Source organism: Geotrypetes seraphini, chromosome 4 (assembly GCF_902459505.1).
Source record: "Geotrypetes seraphini chromosome 4, aGeoSer1.1, whole genome shotgun sequence".
Lineage (NCBI taxonomy): Eukaryota > Metazoa > Chordata > Amphibia > Gymnophiona > Dermophiidae > Geotrypetes > Geotrypetes seraphini.
The window spans coordinates 265,728,300-265,750,224 of NC_047087.1; the positions used below are offsets into that span (position 1 = coordinate 265,728,300).

At 41.4% G+C, this 21,925-nt stretch overlaps 1 protein-coding gene across 10 annotated transcripts in view; it reads left to right on the forward strand.

Moving 5' to 3' along the window:
- CFAP46 (cilia and flagella associated protein 46) overlaps window positions 1-21,925 on the forward strand; it is a 473,118-nt gene that overhangs the window by 177,522 nt on the left and 273,671 nt on the right. For 9 of the 10 annotated variants that reach the window (XR_004539241.1, XR_004539242.1, XR_004539243.1 and 6 more), the window contains 2 exons: window positions 6,643-6,855; window positions 8,864-9,080. Coding sequence is in view for 7 of the 10 variants with exons in the window: in XM_033942370.1 (XP_033798261.1) it covers window positions 6,643-6,855; window positions 8,864-9,080 (430 nt within the window). In the remaining 3 variants the exon portion in view is untranslated. The remainder of the gene's footprint in view (window positions 1-6,642; window positions 6,856-8,863; window positions 9,081-21,925) is intronic. The other variant, XM_033942374.1, reaches the window with a different exon arrangement.

Below are 21,925 nucleotides of genomic sequence, written 5' to 3' on the forward strand. Positions count from 1 at the left end.
ATGTGGTGGCTGAATCACAGAATAAAATCCCTGAACTGTATTTAGAAGATCACTTTGGCAATGTCCAAAATCTGCCTAAATCCCATTCAGAGAAACATCTATCTGACACCCAAACAAAGCTCAATGGGTGACCTACAAAGCTGCCTAAATAGCATCTATCTGACTAACGTCTTTCTGAAGTCCAAACCACGTCTATCTAAAGCCCAAACAATGCTCAAACAGCTATTCTTTACACTGCTTGTAGGAGCTAATTTTACAATTACTATGCAGTTTCCTAAGTAGCACACAGGTTAAAGTTATACCCTTCTACACTGATGTTTCCAGTTCAACTCCCAGTCAGTACCTCTCACTGAAAATAAATTATAATAAATATCCTTTTATAGATGGCATAGTGAGTTACTTTTTTATTTTTATTATGTTAAAGCTTACAGTTCTAAAATAATGAAAAAGAATCAGAAAAAAATACATTTTTACATATAACTAAATACTTTGTATAGCCGTCTACCTGGCGTCTAGAAGAGAAAAAAATTGTATTATTGGAGATGCACATCCGATGCCTAAGTGATGCTGAGCGCGACATACATGGTGAAGACGTCTAAAGCACGCCTAAAGTTAGGTACAGTTTGCAGAATTGGGGCCTAAATGTGTGTATTCTTGTATTTATTTATAGTCAAAAGTGCTAAATAGCGATACTTAGAATGCAAAAGTAAATTGTAAAGGATAGATGAAGACTGTGACCATGATTGAGTTATATTACTCATATGGCAATCTGAGGATCTTTGAGACAAACTAAATGTGTACTATTTAGGAAAAATTCTCTACTGCAAAGTTGTATACTATAGCGTTCGTGAAGTATGTACTGATTGGATATTGTATTTATTTAAGACATATGCTAATCTGTATATATTAGTGTGTACCCTTATGGAAATGTGCCAAAGAAATATTTAAGGTTTAAAGGCCAATGTTTCCAACTCCCAGTTCAATTCAGGCAAACTGCCTGCTACATAAACTGTACTCACACATAAAAAGGTGGGGCAGGAGGCATTCCCAGGGTGTGTTTAAATGCTTATTTTATATTCTGTATTTAAAATCTATTATACTCCATCCATCTACAAATCTAGGTGTTTTACAAATAAACGTACATAATAAAAATCTAACAACTAGGATGTATATAGAGAGAGGCGTAACTAGTAGAAAAGGTGTTGATGCCCCTGTACAGTACAGGTCATTGGTGAGGCCCCACTTGGAGTACTTTGTTCAATTTTGGAGACCGTATCTGGCAAAGGACATAAGAAGACTTGAAGCGGTCCAGAGGAAGGTGATGAAAATGGTAGGAGGTTTGTACCAAAAAATATGTATGAGGAGAGACTAGAAGCCCTGAATATGTATACCCTAGAGGAAAGGAGGGACAGAGGTGATATGATTCAGACATTCAAATACTTGAAAGGTACTAACATAAAACAAAAAGAAAAATGGTAAAACCAAAGGGCATAATTTGAGACTGAGGGGTAGTAGACTCAAGAGTAATGTAAGGAAATTAATCTTTATGAAGAGGGTGGATGATGCCTTGAATGCACTCCTGAGGGAAGTGGTAGAGAGGAAAATGGTGGTAGAGTTCAAAAAAGCGTGGGATGAACACAGAATCTCTAATCAGAAAATAATGGTATATATTGAAGAACTAAGGCCAGTACTGGGCAGACTAGCACAGTCTGTGTCACATATATGGCCATTTGGTTGAGGATGGGCTGAGGAGTGCTTCAATGGCTGGAATGGTTTAGATGGACTAGAGTGAACTTTGATGGAGACTCCAGTAGATGGAACCTAAGCACAGCACGAGGCACAGCTCTGGGTTTCTGGCCCAGAAATATCTAAGAAAAAGAACAATTTAAATTAAATCAGTAATTTAAAGAGAGTGTATGTTTGAGCAGACTGGATAGACCATTCGGGTCTTTATCTGCCATCATTTACTATGTTACTAAACTAAGGCTGGTATTGGGCATCCCGTATATGGTGATTTGGTTTAGGATGAGCTGGGGAGGGCTTTCATAGAAACTCTAGTGACAAGATGATTAGGATAGGATGGAGTGAGCAGTGGGAACCTAAAGACAATACCAGGCAGACTTCTATGGTCTATTGCCCAGAAATATTAAAGAAAAGACAATTTAAACATGCACGCATAATGAGTGTGACTGTTTGGCAGACTGGATGGACCATTCAGGTCTTTATCTGCTATCATTAACTATGTTACTATGAAACTAACAGAGTAACATAAAAACACAGCACCAATGTCATACTATTCAACAAAATAAAAAAACAAAAACAAATGAGTTACTTCAATAAAAATTACTTAACCTTAAATACAAAATTTTAAAAGCCTGCAATATCTACAATATGAGACACTATTGACTATTCTCGCCTCATTGAATGGCTCTCTGAAATTGGAATCTGAGACATTGCGCTACAATGGTTCTTCGTTTCTGGAAAACAGATCCCAAAGTATTCTACTCAACACCACATTATCAAAATCGAAACCAATCAAATATTGTGTTCCACAGGGGGCTCTACTATCCCCCCTATTATTCAATCTCTACATTAATAATGATAATAATAATAGCAGTTTATATACCGCAGGACCATGAAATTCACGGTTTACAATGATTAAAAAGAATGCTACAATTGAGTAGAACTTACATAGTTGGAGATTAGTGACTAACAGTATATGAGAGCAGTTGTGGGAGAGATTGTGCAGATCAGCTACCTAGGTAATTCAAGAACAGATATGTTTTTAGTGTTTCCTAAATTCACCATAGTTGTTTGTATGCCTAAGTAATTTTTCCAGGTCTTTGCCCCATAATGCTGCTTGATAAGAGACCTGTCCGAGACATACCCCGCAAATATCAAATACAGATTCACTCCTTTGCGGATGACATCCAACTGTACCTACCTCTAGGTGAAGCCCGTAACACCCAGATTGAGAAATTCCTAAACTGTCTTTCAGAAATCAAAAACTGGATGTCCGTCAATAAACCTCAACTCAATGACTCCAGGATGGAACTCCTTTGGATCCACAAAGAATGCTGTGACTGTGCCTGTCCCTTGCTGTGCTGGGACTCAACTACTCTAACTGCAAAAGACCAGGTGCGCAGCCTAGGAATACTCCTTGACTGCAACCTGTCACTCTCTGACCATATCTCTCAGGTGGTATGTTCCTAATTTTACTACCTGCAACAACTCCGAAAAATAAGGAACTACTTTTCAGAGTCTGACTTTGCCCAACTATGCCCTAGTACTCTCCCGTTCACGGCAAAGAATGTACAAAGGCTCCAGTGTGTTCAAAACACGGCAATCAGACTTCTAAAAAACCTCCATGCCCCAGACCCTGTCTCCAAGAATCCTACATCGGCTCACTGGCTACCTGTAGCTAAACATTGTGTCTTCAAGGGCCTGATGCTAGCGTTCAAATCTTTGCACGACATGGGCTATGTGATGGCTAAACTTCCTCCGTATTGTCATCAGCACTCACTGGGCAAAGGGTCCAGGACTACTGAGACAAGATTTGAAAACTTGCGAGCCGCGGGAGGCTGCACAAGCAAAAGAAGCACTGGCTTAGAATGAGGATTTTGCCACAAGTTAGGTAAGTTTTATAGAAAATCCGGACTGGATTTTATTGGTTGCATGGAATTAAACACAAAAACAAAAATAACCTTCTTGTCAGGATACCAATTTCAAATGCAATCTTCAAATCAAACTTAGTTTCAGTAACATATGCTTTAAAGTCCAAAAGTCCCTCAGAAAAATAAAGGAGGGCTCTGTAATGCTGAGCCACAGTAATAAGTTCCTTTCAGGAGAAATGCAAACTAGCAGACAAACAGTGTCTTTTCCTCCTTATAGGAGTCTATCCCAAGAGTCAATAACACTACACTGTTCTTCTTCAGCAGGATGAAAAACTGCTGACCAGGTGGTGTGCTCCACGTGCTGAAATTTACTACACAATGAGCCCACAATCCCACCTCAAAAAAACGTGGGGCTAAATCCCCCACCACTCTGGCAAAAGACAAAAAAAAACAAAACAAAACAGTTCAGTGTTCCCAAAGACAAAACAAATTGAAGTACCTTTTCCTTAGGCAGCCTTGGTCTTTGCCTGGGAGACACATACCTCCATCGGTTGAACTTCAGAGCCAGGTTCACTTTCATATTCCATGGCTTGTGGAATTTCAATCAGTGCAGGAGATAAACCTGAATCAGCTTCCTCAATTTCCATTCCTTCAGGGCTTGGAAGTTCCTGCAGAGCTCCTAGTCCTGAGCTAGACTGCAAGAGCTGTTCTAATGACCGGTCTCCTGCTCTCCAGTTTTCCCTCTGACTTCCCAACTGTTCAGTCCTACAGTTTAAGAGCCTCTAGCCCCGCCCAACCTTCCCAGGTGTAGAACATTTCAGAAGACCAGCCTTGGGAAGGTGTGGGTGAGGGGAACCCTGTAACTCTGCTCCTAAGCTCCCTCTGCTGGATTTAGAAGGAAAGTCGGGTAAGCAGGGAAAATGTTCTTTACTTTGAACAGCATGAGAGTTACTTGCTCTAGGCATGGGCATAGTAGTAGGGCCAAACCTAGCAGGCTTCTCTCACATACCACAGTATGTATCAAACTGGTCCCTCCGCTCCCAGGATGAAATATGCCTCAAAACGCTCCCTGGTTATGCCCTTCAACTTCAAACTGCCAAACAGCCCTACTCCTACTTCATACTGAGCCAGTGGAATCGACAGCCATCACAGATCAGATCTCTTGAAGGTCTCCTAAACTTCAAAAAAGCAATAAAACACATGCCTCTTCATCTGACCCCTGCCCTTAATCCATGGACTACAAAGAATTGTACAGTGGAACCTTGGTTTACGAGCATAGTTAGTTCCAGAAGCATGCTCGTAAACCAAAATACTTGTATATCAAAGCGAGTTTCCCCATAGGAAATAATAGAAACTCGCTTGATATGTTCCCCCCCCCCCGAGGCCAGCGGTGCTGCTCCCCCCCCCCCCCCACAGCTCGCAAAGGCAACCAATGGAGGTGCTGTAAAATTGGTGTAATGTGTTAATAATGAGAATAACAAAAAATCAATCAAGCAGTGGCATTGTGGGCTACCTGAAACTGGGCCTCTTCTCTCTTGAAAAGAGGAGACTGAGAGGGGATATGATCAAAACATTCAAGATAATGAAGGGAATAATAGATAAAGACAGGTGGTTCACCCTCTCCAAGGTAGAGAGAATGAGAGGGAACTCTCTAAAGTTAAAAGGGGATAGATTCCATACAAACGTAAGGAACTTCTTCACCCAGAGAGTGGTAGAAAACTGGAACGCTCTTCCGGAGGCTGTTATAGGGGAAAACACCTTCCAGGGATTCAAGACAAGTTCCTGCTGAACCAGAACAGACGCAGGTAAGGTTAGTCTCAGTTAGGACACTGGTCTTTGACCTAAGGGCTGCTGCATGAGCGGACTGCTGGGCATGATGGACCACTGGTCTGACCCAGCAGCAGCAATTCTTATGTTCTTATGAAGTGCCCTCAGAAAACAATTTAGAAGACAGAGAATTACATTAATCGCATACTGGGGAATTCTATAAATAGCATCCTAATTACGGCCGCCTAGCAACGCCTAAGTTTGGGATCTGCGTCAAACTTATTTTTTAAATTTGCTTAATCAGCATGGTAATTGACTATACTGGTTTTCAACCAATCAAAAAAAAAAAAAGTTAAGCAATTTAAGAGTTTGGTGACAAACTCTTAGGTTGCCTAGCAACGCCTAAGTGGAGGCATCATCCAGTGCCTAGGGATACCTAGCAACACCTGTGTTAAAAAGTAGGTGTGGTTATGGGTGGAGAATAGACGTGTTTTGAGTTAGGCATCTCAGACTCAGAGTAGTGGAATGGTCCAAAAAAGACTGGTGTTAGGCATCTTACATAGGCGCCACCAAATTAGGTGAGCGAAAAGCCAGCCTAATAGGGTGGCGCCTATATTTAGGTCACCTAGTAACACCTAAGTCTGCTTAGGCACTGCTAGATGTGATTCTATAAATGGTGCAATTTTTTGATTGACAACCATGCTGAGTGGCACATACAATGCAGACGCTGTTTATAGAATCTGGCCCATAGTGGATACATGAAAGCTTATACCACTGTATGAAAATTTACAGGGTTCAGAAAAGTTTTTTAAAGATCTAAGATATTTTAATTTTAAAAATACACATCATATAAATTATTTGAAATATGGTTTCATAGATGGGGAAGTGTCTAACAAAACTCCTAAATATTTCATCTATCTCAACACTGGGATTCTAATGCCTTCAAAAAAATGAGAAATATGTTAGAGCCTCTTGGCCAAGTTTTCATCAGATCTGCCTATTGCATTATTCTCTGTGACTTTGGTGCAAATGAAAACTGTCTATATAAGTAACTTTCGCTGACTTTTACAAAGCTGCAGTAGAAGTTTCTGTCATGGGCCATTGATATAAATGCTCTGATGCTCATAGAATTCCTGTGAGCATTAGAGCATTTCCCTTGCCGGTTCGTGGTAAAAACCTCTACTGTGGCTTTGTTAAAGGAGCCTTAATATTGAAAAGCTTTTGATACATTAAAGTAATATTCTCAATATTAATTTTATAGCAATTGGATAAAACAGTTGTCCCAATATGCAACAGAAAACTTTGAGCGAGCAGCAGAATTGTCAGTTGAGTTAAATGAAGCTTTGTTCTCACACAATGCCATGGTATATGTCTTAAATTACAACAGACATCTGATTACTGCAGGAAGACAAAAGGAGTTGGTACATATCTTGAAAATCCTGTTCAATGCTGTACAGAGAACTGGCTACAATGAGTAAGTAAACTGATATCAATTTGTTTATGCTATTTGTTTTATGAAGGTGACCATTTTTACTTTCTAAATAATTTTCCATGGAATTTTCATTGGAAGGCAAATGCATTAAAACTTTTGAGTTCATTGACTGGAGGTACAGTCATTCTCAGATGTGCACTGTCATCCCTAATCTAACCTAATTCTTATCCCCTCTTTTGTTAAACCGCGCTAGTGGTTTTTAGCGCAGAGAACCACGCTGAATGGCCCGCGCTGCTCCTGATGCTCATAGGAACTCTATGGGGCTCATAATAAAAAAAAAAAAAACAACCCGTCTAAAAAGTGGCCTAAATGAGTACTTGGACGATCAAAAAGCCTGATTGTCCAACTACCCATAATCAAAGCTGGATTTAGACAGAGAGAAAAGAGGCGTTTTTAGAGGAGGGGAAAGGGCGGGAGGTGGGCCAACCTAGACCTAGTCATGCAGCAGGTATAACCAAAACTTTAGGCAGGTTGCCTAGTTGGCACTTATACGTTTTGACTTAGACCAAGTCAAAACAGGTATAAGTGCCGAAAAGGGGCCGCTGAGCTAATCGTGGTTTGGGGGGGCCCTTGCGTCGAGGGCAGGAGGGCTTGGGCTCCCTCCTCTGCGATCCTGTCGGGGAGTTCGGGGGTGCCTGGGACAGGAGGGCTTGGGCTCCCTCCTGCCCCGATAGTGTCGAAGAGGTCGGGGGTGCCGCGGGGCAAGAGGGCTTGGGCTCCCTCTTGCCCCAATGTCGTCAGGGAGGGTGGTTGGGGTCGCGGGGCAAGAGGGTTTGGGCTCCCTCTTGCCTTGATGTTGTCGGGGGGGTGTGGATTCTGTAACCAGTGTTGTTCTTGACAGACATCGATTATAGAATCCAGCTTTTAGGCGAAGGACTGGCTCCTCCTTCTCCTAAAAGCCCTTGTTTTGGATGTTTGAGGCTTAGGCTTTTTTTAGGTTGATTATATGGTATAAGTTTAGACGTAGTGGTAGTCTGGGCATTTAAACAGCTGAACGTAGAGGCAGGCCATTATTAAAAAAAAACTTTTGGACGTTTCTTTTGATAAGGACATTTTCCCTGCTTCTACTTTCAATGTTTAAGACCTTAGGTCAAAAGGGGACTTAGAAATTATTTTTTATTATGCCCCTCCACGAGCATAAGGAGCAGCGCGGGCCATTCAGCGCGGCTCCTTGTGCTAGAAACTGCTAGCACAGTTTAATAGAAGAGGCCCCAAGTCTTAAATACTGAATCATCTCCTAAAAATAAGAGCTTGATTCAATTTACATAATTAGATCACAAAAAAAGATCCATTAACATTCATTGAGGCTATTGCCTAGTACTTTAGTCAGCCTGTTAAAAGATATTTCATTTACTATATACAAAATAGATCCTAGAAAATATGATCACAATTCAGCCATAATTTTCTGATGTTTTTTTAGAGTTATGATTCTTAAAATACAATTTCTAGTGCAATGTGTCTAGTGGTCCTGAATGCTAGGGTCTTTTATCTGAACCAGCAAGTTACTTGCAGAAAATTGTAAATCATGTTTTCCAATTCCTTCTTTCCAGGGAGCTACTTCTGCCCCTTCAGTTTGTTTTCTGCAAGCAAGTTGCTCAGAAGTGTTTTTGACCTGCTATGCAGTTTTATTATTTGGGGGGATTTTTGCTGAGTGTTCTTTGGAAGCTCAGTGCCCGGAGGTTCCCACTTAGTAGGTCAATTGCCTGGGAAAAATCACAAACTCACAATAGTAAACCAGTGCTAGATATCCAGCAAATAGTGTTGGTGATGGTGGTAGTGGTTGGGGGGGGGGGGGGGCATTTAAGCACATTCCATGAGAATTCAACATCTTTTTCTTTTTCTTTTTATGTTTATAAGAGTGATAGGACTTGAGAAAAAAAATATTAAGACCACTTCTTATTTTCAACATTCTCTTAATATAAAGATCTTAAGATCAAGCAAAAGTAAAAATAAAAAAAGATCTGATTTGTTTGCTCTTGTTTCTTCTTAGGGACACTATTCTTGTGGTGATGTTGTGCAATGCTCTGGCACAAGGCTTGATTCACACTTGGCTTCCAACATCTGCTAATAAGTATGCAGAAGTGGAACCACAAACTGAAAAAGGGAAAAAGAAAAAGGGTACCGCAAAAGGCCTTGAAAAAACTACTGCTCTGCAGATTTTGTTAGTCGATCCAAATGGGCTTCCTGATGTGAAAATGGCCTTAGAGGTATACATTTCTTCTGATGCTTTATGTATAGACCTATCTTGAAACACAGAACATAATATTGTTGGAGTTGTTTTTTAAAAAAAAATTTCATAAAAGATAACATTAAAGAATAATGAAAGATTAGGTTCTTACCTTGCTAATAGTCTTTCTTTTACAAGACATAGAATTCTGTATGTTAGCTGTTGCTTCACACTAGTTGTGAATCTGGAAAAGGGTAGCACTTTAAATCTCTAAACTCCTCCCTTTCTGCATTGAAGACCAGCTCCCTCTTCAGTTGGTACCAAAGCAAACTCCACTGAAATAGAAGAAAAGAGAAGGAGGGACATGGGAAATTTCCTTGGCAATAAACCACATTATGCTTTGTTCTGTAACTTATGATAAAGGAACAATTAAACACATAACAATTTAACACTGAACAACAATTACAAACTTGAGTAGCTAGGAACCAACCTGCTAAGTGTAACCAGTAGGTGCTATTAAAACCTCCAAATGAGAAAGGGAATAGAGACCCCAATGTTCTTGTAGTAATGTATCTGTTTAATCTTAGAAACAGGAGAAGAGGTCCCTAGACAGCCACTGGCAACATCCTTGGCAGAAATCAGGCAAATTGAAGTTCATACAGGGTGGGCTGTATGAAATCCCATGTCTTCTAAAAGAAAGAAGATTAGCAAGGTAAGAACTTAATCCTTCATTCTTTAACAAAGACATGGGATTCCGACATTAGCTGATGGGACTGGTACATTAGCTGATGTACCAAAGCAGTATCGGATGTCTAGGAAGGGACAGATGAATCTGCCCATAGAACTGAGGAATCAAAAGCAGCATCCTCTCGAGCTGCCACATCCACTTTTTGAACTTAGTACTAAGTATGGAAAGTAGACCAAGTAGTTGCTCTACAAATCTCATCAGGTGAAATCGCCCAGGACTCAACCCAGGATGCAGCCATGCCTCTAGTCAAATGTGCTTCGATTGAGATAGGGAATTTTTTACTACAGGCAATGAAAGAAGATGAAATTTCCATGCAAATTTATCTGACAGTCAAGGCCCTGGAGGCTGGCTTGCCTCATCTTGAGTGGCTGGTTAACACAAAAAGATGGTCAGAGAGTTGGGAATCATTAGTCCTCTCCAAGCAATGCAGGAGAACTCTAAGTACATCCAGCCTCTGCAAAATCTTGTACTGTTTTGCTGAATCTGTGGGGTGAAAAGCAGGTAACGAACCTCTTGGTTGATTTAGAAGACAAACTACCTTTGGAAGGAAGATAAGCACCGTTCACAGAGGAACACCTGACTCTGTAAACTGGAGGAAGGGTTCCCTACAGGAAAGAGCCTATAATTCAAGTTTCAATTTATTTGATATACCATAAATACAACCACAATTAGTCCAAGCAGTTTACAAGAATTCCAAGATCCACCTTGCTGAGACAATGGCAACCAAAATCATGGTCTTAACCCTAAGATCCAAGAGAGACATGTCCAACAGAGGCTCATATGGACCCTGAGTTAGGCCCTTCAGAACCACATTGAGGTCGTAAGATGGGAATGGCCTGCACAGTGGGTGTCACAATCTGAGTGACCCCCTTAAGAACCAAATGGTGTCTGGATGAGATGCTAATGATTGCATATCTCCCAGGGCTCAAAAACATGAAAGATCAGCTATTTGCACCTTGAGAGACGAAACCACGAGAGACGAAACCACCAGGCCCTTTTCAAGACTGGTCTATAAAAATGCTAGAATCCTCAGGATAGGAGCCTTCTCAGGTTCTACCTGTTCCCTGATACACCATAACTGAAAAGTCTTCCAGGTCTTCATATAAGTAGAAAACTCTGCAGGCTTCTTTTTCTTTAAGGAGAGTTATAATGACAACCTCTGAGTAGCCCTTCCGAATTAGGGCCATGTGCTCAAGATTCATGCTGTAAGTCCAAAGCGCTCTGGATTCTACATGGAAACTTGGCACTGACTGAGGATCCTTGGGTGAACTGGCAGCTTGAGAGACCTGCCTTTGTGTAGATGCACCAGATCCACATACCAAGGCCAGTGGGGCTATCAGAGCTACCAGAATCACCATAGAGAAAGAGATCAGAGGGACAGGGCTGAATGAAGACATCCAACTCTGGGCTTTCCTGCTCAGCTCTTTGACAGTAGAAGCAATCTGCTTTCGCGTTCTTAGCTGTGGCCATTAGATCCATATCTGGTCTTCCCCAGCATTGCATAATGAGCTTGAATGTTCTCTGGGACATAGACCACTCCCTGGATCCATATTCTACCTGCTTAGAAAGTCAGCTTGGACATTCTCTACTCCTGCCACATGGACAGCCGAGAGGACCTGCATGTGAACTTCTGCCCATTGGAATAACATCTATGCCTCCAGGCATAGGGGAGCACTTCTGATGCCTCAAGTTTCAAGTTTATTAGGAGACTTGATCAATCGCTTAATCAAATATTCTAAGCGATGTACACTTTAAAATTTACAATTATTAAATATATAAAAAAATAAAACAAACAATACAGTACATACAATTACTTAAAAAATGGGTAAGAACTCTTGATATTAACATTGATAAACATGGGAAAGGAGGGATGAAATACAATTCATAAGGTAAAGAAGAAACATTAAGGGAAAATACAAAGGGAAATAGTTAATACAGGTATAATATAGGAAAACATGATACTGAAACTGTAAAATTATGTTGTAAAAGCATCTTTAAAAAGGAAGGTTTTAAGTTCAGTTTTAAATTTTCCAAGTTCTTTCTCCTCTCTTAAAAAAATAGGGAGGGCGTTCCATGTTTGCGGTGCAGTACATGAAAAAATAAATTGTCTCCTTGTATTGATAATTTTTAATGAAGGGATAGATAACAGATTTTGTTCACTAGAACGTAGAATTCTCTTTGTAGAATATGGAATAAGAAACCTATATAAAAATGCAGGGGTCTTATTGATCAGAGTTTTGAAGATAATTAAGCATAATTTATAAGTGATTCTGTAAATAACAGGGAGCCAATGAGTCTCTTTGAGGAGTGGTGTTACATGATCAAATTTTTTTGAATTGGTTATTAATTTTATAGCTGTATTTTGTATAATCTGTAATCGTTTAATTTCATATAATGCAATTCCTTTAAATAAAGAATTGCAATAATCAATTTTAGACATCACCAAAGAGTGTATCAATATAGTAAGTGATTTGGGACAAAGAAATTTCAAAATGGAACGAATTTTACGTAACCTATAAAAGGTGATTTTCACAATGTTACTGATATGATCATGATAAGTAAGTTTATTATCAAAAATTACCCCTAAAATTTTTGTATTTTTGACTAATTGTAGGGGAACATTATGAATAGAAATTGGAGAAACAAGAGGAAAACTCTCTTTCCAGGGAAATAGCATAACATTGGTTTTATTGATATTGAGTGCCAGTCTGTTTTTATCTAGCCAATGATGTACTTGATCTAGTTTTTCATTAATGACCAAAATTTCACTTAGATTATTGTTATTTAAAGGGTGCAATAATTGGATATCATCGGCATAGGCAAAGACATGAAATCCTATGGATTGGCATAAAGTCAACAGAGGTGCCAGAAAAATATTGAAAAGCAAAGGTGAAAGAATCGATCCTTGTGGAACCCCATGTGAAATTTGAGATGGGAGGGATGACAAATTGTTGAAAATAACTGTAGATGTGCGATCAGTAAAGTAAGATGTGAACCAAGCTAGAACTTCATCTGTAACCCCAATAGATTGAAGTCTAGCAAGGAGCAACTGATGATCAATTGTATCAAACGCTGCTGAAAGATCAAAGAAATTAACAGCACTGATTGATGATGATCCAAGAAATATTGAATTGAAGTTGTCATACCAATAAGGGAGTGTTCTGTGTTATGGTGTTGTCTAAAACCGGTTTGATTCGGATGCAACACATTAGTTTGTTCTATAAACTCTGAAATTTGATTGAAAACAATTTTTTCTGTTAATTTTGCCAAGAATGTGATATTAGAAATTGGTCTATAATTAGACAGTTCTTCTTGACCTACATTTTTATCTTTAATTATTGGGCGGATATATGATTTCTTCCAATCCGAGGGCACCATATGTTGATTCAAACGCTCTGTAACTAATACATGAATCAAAGGCCCAAAAATTTTAAAATGTATTAGATCAGCTTTTGAACTTTTGATATTCAGAGTTTTTAGAATAATTTCAATCTCCTTAATGTTAGGTATTTTGAATTTCGAACACTTAGAGGATAACAAATCTGAATTAATTTGTTCAGAATCACTTGGAAGTGATAAATTTTTGAATGATTTCCTGATGTTAATAATTTTTTCAGTGAAATAGTCAGCAATTTCTTGGGCTATAGGAACTCTGCTACTTGGATCATTTTGTATTTTGTTATGAGATGCTATTTTATTGAGGATATTATAAAGAATGGAAGGGTTTTTAGCTTTTAAAATCTTTTCAGAATAATATTTCATTTTGGTTTGATTTATTTTTGTTTTATAAAGTTTCATTTGTTCCTTGTATGACATTAGATTATTCTGGGATTTATCCTTCCTCCATCTTCGTTCCAAAGATCTTAATTGTTTTTTAAGGAGTAAAAGATCTGCGGTAAACCAAGGGTTATTAATTTTTCGAGCAGAAATTATTTTATTTTGTAATGGTACAAGTTTATTTAAAGTAGTTTGGATAGTTTTATTCCACAAGTTGTTTAAATCATCTATTGAAGTATTAATTGATTCAAAAAAATCGAGTTTAAATGTAGATTGAATTGAATCGGATGAAAGTTCCTTAAAGTTCCTGAAATAAATTGTTTGTTGCTTAGTATTAGGTTGAATATATGGGCTAACATATGTCAGTGTAATCAAAAAGTGATCTGACCAGGGAATTGAATTGCAACTTTTTAAGGAAAAGTTGTTCTTTTCTGATATTGGAATTAATACTGTATCAATGATATGACCTGCTTGATGTGTTGGTTGGGTTATTAATGAATATAAATCTAATTGTTTAATATAAGAAAGAACTGATTTAGTAAAATTGTTGTCTTGATCGTCAAAGTGGATATTAAAGTCCCCTAAGATTAATGGATTTGAGGATGAGCTGCCGAAATCAAACAATAAGGATTGAAGAAGAGCAATATTGTCAGAATTTATGGGGGGAGGTAGATAAATTAGCAAGACATCTGTTCTGGGTTTTGTTTGTATGGTAAGTTGTAGATATTCAATAGACACATTGCCTGTAGATTTATCAATTTGAGTCACTAAAAATTCCTTAAATATAACTGCTAAACCTCCACCTTTTTTTTTTAGAACGATGGTTATAAAAAAAAGAAAAACCATCTGGACAGGCAAATGTAAGATATGCTTCTTCCCCTTCTGATAACCAAGTTTCCGTTAAAAATAATATATCTAATGAATGATCTATGATAAGATCTTTAATGAGATGAAATTTTGTTTTAATAGAACGAGTATTAATTAAACCTATATTTAAAGATTTGGATTTGAGATTAAAGGGTAATTTAGAATTAATGGAGAGTGTTTTATTTGTAGAGAGCACTTTTAAATTTGATGGTAATACAGAGAGAGAATCAGTCTGATTAGATTTGACTTTAATGGGTCTGCGACCCCAAAAAACAGGAATAAGAGATGATGTATTCTCCATTTCTACAAAGTTAGAATTAGGAATACAAGGAGCATATACATCAATTTCCAATAGTATAGCGCAAAAAAAAGGAGCTATTAAGCAAAGCTGAGAAATTTTATTTGATTTTTGTGTAATTTTTGTGAAATGTAAAAGAAATGTGAGAAAAAGCCATAGTCCGCACTGCAGTTTCGCATAAAGGAGCGCATTAAGGAGCAAGACTTGCTCCTTAAGCGCGCTCCTTTGGCGCGCGCCTTTGGCGTGCGCCGCAAAGTGACAGATTTTAAAACTCATGTACCGGAAGTTGAGGGGTGGGTTCAGGAACGCGCCGCCGCTGCGCAGCGGCAGAGAGATCACAGAGAAAAAACTGAAGGAAATAAAAGCACAGTAAAGCAGTGTTTTTCAACCGCTGTTCCGCGGCACACTAGTGTGCCGCGAGATGTTGCCTGGTGTGTCGTACGGTCAGGGCCGCCATCAGGGCAGTACCACCAGTCTAGGAAGAGGGGCGATCCGCCCCACGTGGACAGGAGAGAGCTGGACGGGGGACCCGCGGAGTTAAATACATCTCGAGCCGCGAGGCTCGTCTTCTGTTCCTGCCTGCCCTGCAGCTAACATATAGCCGATCGCAAGCGTTCCCCGATGTCAGCGCTGACGTCGGAGGGAGGGCTTAAGCAAAGCCTGCCCTCCGACGTCAGCGCTGACGTCGGAGAATACTTCCGTTCGGCTATTTGTGCGTGGCAGGGCAGACAGGAAGCAGAAGACAAGCCTCGCGGCTTGAGCTTCGTTTTGCTGAGAAAGTTGCAAAGATGGGCTGGTAGGCAAACACGGAACACAAAAGGGGGGAGGGAGTGCGTTTTGGACACAAGGCATGAACTTGGGAGAAAGGAAGGGAGGGAAAGAGATGCTGAGGTGGGGGAGGGAATGCGTTTTTGGACACAGAAGAAATGGACTTGGGAGAGAGGAAGGGAGGGAAAGAGATGCTGAGGTGGGGGAGGGAATGCGTTTTTGGACACAGAAGAAATGGACTTGGGAGAGAGGAAGGGAGGGAAAGAGATGCTGAGGTGGGGGAGGGAATGCGTTTTTGGACACAGAAGAAATGGACTTGGGAGAGAGGAAGGGAGGGAAAGAGATGCTGAGGTGGGGGAGGGAATGCGTTTTTGGACACAGAAGAAATGGACTTGGGAGAGAGGAAGGGAGGGAAAGAGATGCTGAGGTGGGGGAGGGAATGCGTTTTTGGACACAGAAGAAATGGACTTGGGAGAGAGGAAGGGAGGGAAAGAGATGCTGAGGTGGGGGAGGGAATGCGTTTTTGGACACAGAAGAAATGGACTTGGGAGAGAGGAAGGGAGGGAAAGAGATGCTGAGGTGGGGGAGGGAATGAGTGTTTGGACACAGAAGGCATGGACTTTGGAGAGAGGAAGGGAGGGAAAGAGATGGTTGTGTACACGGGGAATAGAAGAAAGGAGAATTTTTGGTCATAGGGAGGGAGTGAGGTACAGATAGTGGCATACCAGGTTGGGGGGGGCGGTCTGCCCCACCCCGGGTTTACGTCCCAAGGGGGTGCACAGCTGGCCACCCTCCAGTGTTGTCCCTAGGCCGGCAAACTGCGGCTCTTTAGCCACTTGAGTGCCACCGCCGCCAACGGTGTTGTTGGCGGTGGCAGCATTATAAAATACTTTCTTTGTGTTTATTTGATTCCTATTCAAGAGAATTACTTTATATATAGTCAATATAGGCACAGAGTTAAATTTTTTAACATTTTCTAATGGTGGTGTGCCTCGTGATTTTTTTCATGAAACAAGTGTGCCTTTGCCCAAAAAAGGTTGAAAAACACTGCAGTAAAGCCTTAACACAATTAAAATAAAAGCAAAGATTTAAACCATAAAAACAGGTAAGGTAAAACTTAAAATTAGTTCCAAAATCATGCAGTAGCTATCAATGCTTGCTTGCTCCTTATCTGTTCACATAAACTACTGCAGTGGCATTGTCTGAAAACACCCTGACTGCCTTTCCTGTCAGGGAGGATTGCAATGCCTTCAGAGCCAAGTGAATGGCTCTCAGTTCCAGATGAATTATGAACCACTTGCTCTCCGAAGGGAACCACTTGTCCTGGAGGGGGTGACCGCAGCAGTGAATTCCCCAGCTGCTTAGACTGGTGTCGGTCATCAGGGTCACCAATTTGTGCATCCTGAGAGGGAAAACCCTACAAAGGGCATCCCTCTGGAGCCACCATCACAAGCTGTGCTTTGTCCCTGAGGTACAGGGGAGCTGTATCTGCAGAGTGGTATTGTGGAGACTACCTGGAGAGAAGAGAGTACTGGAGCGGACGCATATGAGCTCTCACCCAGGGAATAACTTCCAGTGAGGCTGCCATGAAACCCAGCACCTGCATATGCCAGGTCATGGGGCTCAGTAGAGCCAGGATCTCTAAGATTTGCCTCCTGAGCTTCTGTTTGCATGGCTCAGGAAGAAAACCACATCCCTGTGCCATGTCGAAGAAGACTATCAGATATTCCAAGGACTGAGTTGGCTGAAGATGACTCTTTCAGAAGTTGACTATCCAATCCAGGCTCTGGAGAAGGGTTACTACCTGCAGCACCATATGCTCACCTTCCTTTTGTGAGGGGGCTCTGATAAGATAGTCTTTGTAAATCCTGATGCAGTTAAAAAATATTTTACAGCAGTTGTTTGTAGAGTTGTATTATTTTAGCAGGTTGTGTTGTCTAACTTTTCAACATCCCCTTGTATGAGCCTAATGCCTAGGTGCCATCGAGTGTGATTGTCAATCATCCGTTAGGCACCATTTAAAGAATTGTGCCTAGTGGCACCTAAGGAGTCTTAGATGCCAGTAGGTATTGAATCCTTAGGTGCACCACCATTTTGGCCAGAGTTTTCTTGGCCTAAATGAGCATGTCTATGTCAAGCCATGCCCAAAATCCACCCCAAATCCACCCCTAACAATGCCTATTTGTGGTAGGCGCCTCGGTGTAGACAACTACCTTGAACTAATAAGTGCCTACTGAGCTAGGTACCTACCACCAGGGCAGGATTAATTCGTTGAGGGCTCCTAGGCACACAAGTACACTGGGCCCCCTGCCCCACCACGCCCCCCCCCCCACCCCACCCATAATGCCCACCCCCTGCCCTGCCCCGCCCCATTTATTTACCCATTTTCTTATTTACTTTTTATTTCCTCTTTATTTCTTTTTTATTTCTTTTATTTTAAAATTCAAAACAAACAAAGATTACCATACCAGTGCACAGTTTTTCTTCTATGCAACCTCCAAACATCTCTGAACAAATCTCCCCGTCCTTTCTAGAGGAAGAGATCTTCAGCTGGCTGGGCTTTGGGAAGCCCACCAATTTATATTCTGCATATGGGTAGGAGGCATGGGGCATGGTGGGAAGTGGTGGGAAAAAAATGTAGTACCTGTCATTTTATTGGACTAATACATTTCTCACTTAGCTTTCAGAGGTTAAAACTTCTTTCTTCAGGCCAGTAAACTATACTGCTGTTACAGTATCCCTGTCCTGACCTAAGGATAGGAGTTATGGTCTCTAAATTAGTAAAATAATGTATTAAAATTAGTCCAATAAACAGGATCACCTTATTTCCATTTTCTATTAATAAATGATTATCAACACAGTTACAATAATACTTTATCCTAAAGCAAAAATAATTAAATAAAACAAATAGAAATTTTTTCTACCTTTGTTGTCTGGTTTCTGCTTTCCTCATCTTCTCATCATTCTCTTCCTTCCATCCACTGTCTTTCCTCTCTCTGCCTCTTCCATATGGCATCTGCTCTCATTCTATGCCTCTTCCAGAAATTGTCTACATCTCTCTCCCTACCCCCCCCCCCCTTGGTCTGGTATACAGCTTCTTCCCTTCCCTCCTCCAATGGTCTGGCATATTTCTCCTCTCCTTCCCTTCCCTCCCCCACATTCCCATGGTCTGGCATTTCACTCTCCTCTCCCTACTTCCATCAACAACTGCCCTCTTTCTTTCCATGCAACCCAATTCCATCTAGTATCCTTCCCCCTTATGTCTATCTCCCCTTTCCCTGCACACCAATTCCATCAGTATCTGCCCCCTTTCTTTCCCTCCAACCCAATTCCATCCAGTATCCTTCCCCCCAGTGGCGTACCTAGGGCATGTGGCACCCGGGGCCCATTATTTTTTGACACCCCCCCCCTATGTAAAAAAATATTTTTTGTAATGACCATGAAACAGAATAAATGGTCAGAATAGAAACAGGCAGTGAAAATTTTCTTATATTCCAAACATAACATAACATAAATTATGTCTGAATTGTCATGACATCAGAAGTACATATGGAGTAGTTGCAAGTGATGCTTGGGACAGTTCTGATTGTGTTAGTTCGGTTTTATGTGTTTTTTGAATAGAAGGGTTTTTATTTCTTTTTGAAGGTTTTGCAGTCTGTGGTCGATGTCAATTGGTTGTAGAGTTGGGGGTCGAGTGTTGCAGCTCGAATGGCTAGGAGGTTGTCGAACAGTTTTTTTCTTTTGACGTTTTTGGTTGGAGGGTGTGTGAATGGTGCGTGAGTTCTCCTATGTCTGTTTGAAGTGGATTGAATTATTTAGCTGAAGAAATTAGTTACCCCCTCATCCCACACACATTAATTCTCTTCCATTTTTGTTCCCATTATAAAAAACACTGATAAGTTCCCAGAAAAAAAATACATTAAAATAAGAAGTGAAAACAAAGGCCCCTACAGATGAGAACATAACATAAGAATAGCCTAACTGGGTCAGACCAATGGTCCATCATGCCCAGTAGCCCATTCTCATGGTAGCCAATCCAGGACACTAATACCTGGTCAAAACCCAAAGAGTAGCAACATTCCATGCTACCGATCCAGGGCAAGCAGACACTTCCCCCATTTCTTAATAACAGATTATGGACTTTTCCTCCAGGAATTTGTCCAAATCTTTCTTAAAACCAGCTACACTATCTGCTTTTACCATAACTTCTGGCCACTTCATTTTTAAGTTTAGATCTTTCCTTTCAAACAGAGACCTTGCTAGATGTCAAATACAGCACAAGGTAACTTCACATGGACTTAGCTGTGCAGGAAATGTGAATCTCCTCATACACCCACCATATAGTGCAAAAATGTGCAAAGGTCTGTTTTTTTCTTTCGATAACTACGTAGCCTAATGCCACACAAGCAGCGCTGTTACAAACATATTCTGTAGGTCAATGCTAAGGATAACAAAGTTTCCTTCCTTGGACCAGAAGGAGATACTGATAAACCACTGGAAGAGATCCCAAAACAACACCCAAAGACCCACTCAGTGTGTGAACCAGTTGAGTGGAGTGGACTAACTGAGGGGTGGAAATGGGCCCGGAGTTTGCTCAGCAGAATTTCCCAGACCACCTCTTCCTCTCAACACATTGACACGCTGCCACCATCACCACTAGGAACACCTCACTGGGTAGGCCAGCTATGCTATAAACTTTATAAAACACATTATTATATTTTCTTATAAAGCACATATTTTAACTGAACTCTCTGACATCCTCAGCCTTTCCATTCACAAAAATAGAAGGAAGAAAAGTTCCCATTTCCTGCTGTCTCATGTCCCTGGCCTATACAATATTTTTTTTCTGCAGACCCTTCAAAAGTCTAACCAAATCCTCGTTTCACTTGCATTATAAAGTACTGAGGATGCCATCTCTCCCCAATCCCAGGTCCTAATGTCTAAGACAGCAGCGCAAACTAATGCTGCCAGATTCAGGAAAAAAATTATTGATTCAATTCAGCCTATTGAATTGGTTTTTCAATTCGATTTTCCTGCCCAGTTGGGTGATTTTTTTCAAAACTCCTGGTGGGTTTTATAGCTTTTTCACCCCCTTTGGCTTCTCCTAACCACACTGGCGCTGTGGTGTAAATAAAATAAAGAAACAAAAAGGACTTTTCCTCTCTCTGTTAAATCCTAGCTCACGTTTGCAGTCCAACACCAGCTCTGGCAGGATACACATTTCAAATCTGACATATTATAATCACAAAACATAAAATAAAATTAATTTTTCTACCTTTTGTTGTCTGGTTATATTTCAAATCTTGTTGGTCCAAGGCTCTGGTTTTCTTCTGATAACTTGCTTGCCAGGGTCTCCTTTTTATCTGCATGCTAACCATCCATCTGCCAACTCTGTCCTCCCTTTCCATTTCCCTTCCCTTCCCAGGAAGTCTGGTATCTTTCCTTTTTTTCATCTCCCTCCACAGATCCACCTTTTCTTAAATACCCTTTCATCCGGCATCTCTCCCTCCTTCCCCACCACCCCAGAGTCCACCATCTCTCCCTTTCTTTTCCTAATTACCCTCCTATCCAGTATCTCTATCCCTCCTCCACACCATCCCTTGTGTCCAATTTCTCTCCCTTTCTGTTCCTTCCCTCCCTAAATCCCATGGTCCATCATCTCTCTCCCTCTCCTCTATTTTCAGACCCATTATTTCTTCCCCCCCCCTCAAAGTTTTGCATATGCACGTCTCTTTGAACACCCCCTTCCCTCCGTGTACTTCTAAATCATGGTCCCCCCCAAAGGCCTGTCCCCCCTTAAAGGTCTGCCTGTCCCTCCCTGAAGGCCTGCATCCCCCCTTGATGGCCTGTCCCATCCCCTTGTAGGCCTGTCCCCCCCTTGAAGGCCTGCCTGCCTGTCCCCCCCTTGAAGGTCTGCACCCCCCGAAGGCCTGTCCCCCACTTGAAGGCCTGCACTCCCTTGAAGGTCTGCACCCCCCCGAAGGCCTGTCCCCCCCTTGAAGGCCTGTCCCACCCCCTTGTAGGCCTGTCCCCCCTTGTAGGCCTGTCCCCCCCTTGAAGGCCTGCCTGCCTTTCCCCCCTTGAAGGCCTGTCCCCCCCCCCTTGAAGGCCTGCACCCCCTTGAAGGTCTGCACCCCCCAAAGGCCTACACCCCCCCTGAAGGCCTGCACCCCCCCTGAAGGCCTGCCTGCCCCCCCTTGAAGGCCTGCACCCCTTGAAGGTCTGCACCCCCCCCCGAAGGCCTGTCCCCCCTTGAAGGCCTGCCTGCCTGCCTGTCACCCCCTCCCCGTTGAAAGCCTGCCTGCCTGCCCGCCCGCCCCACCCTGAAGGTCTGATGCCCCGACCCACCCCGAAGGACCGCTCACCCCCCTGGCCTCTCCGCACCACCTATGAAGCAGCCGCAGCAGGATTGCGAAGTCAGCGTCAG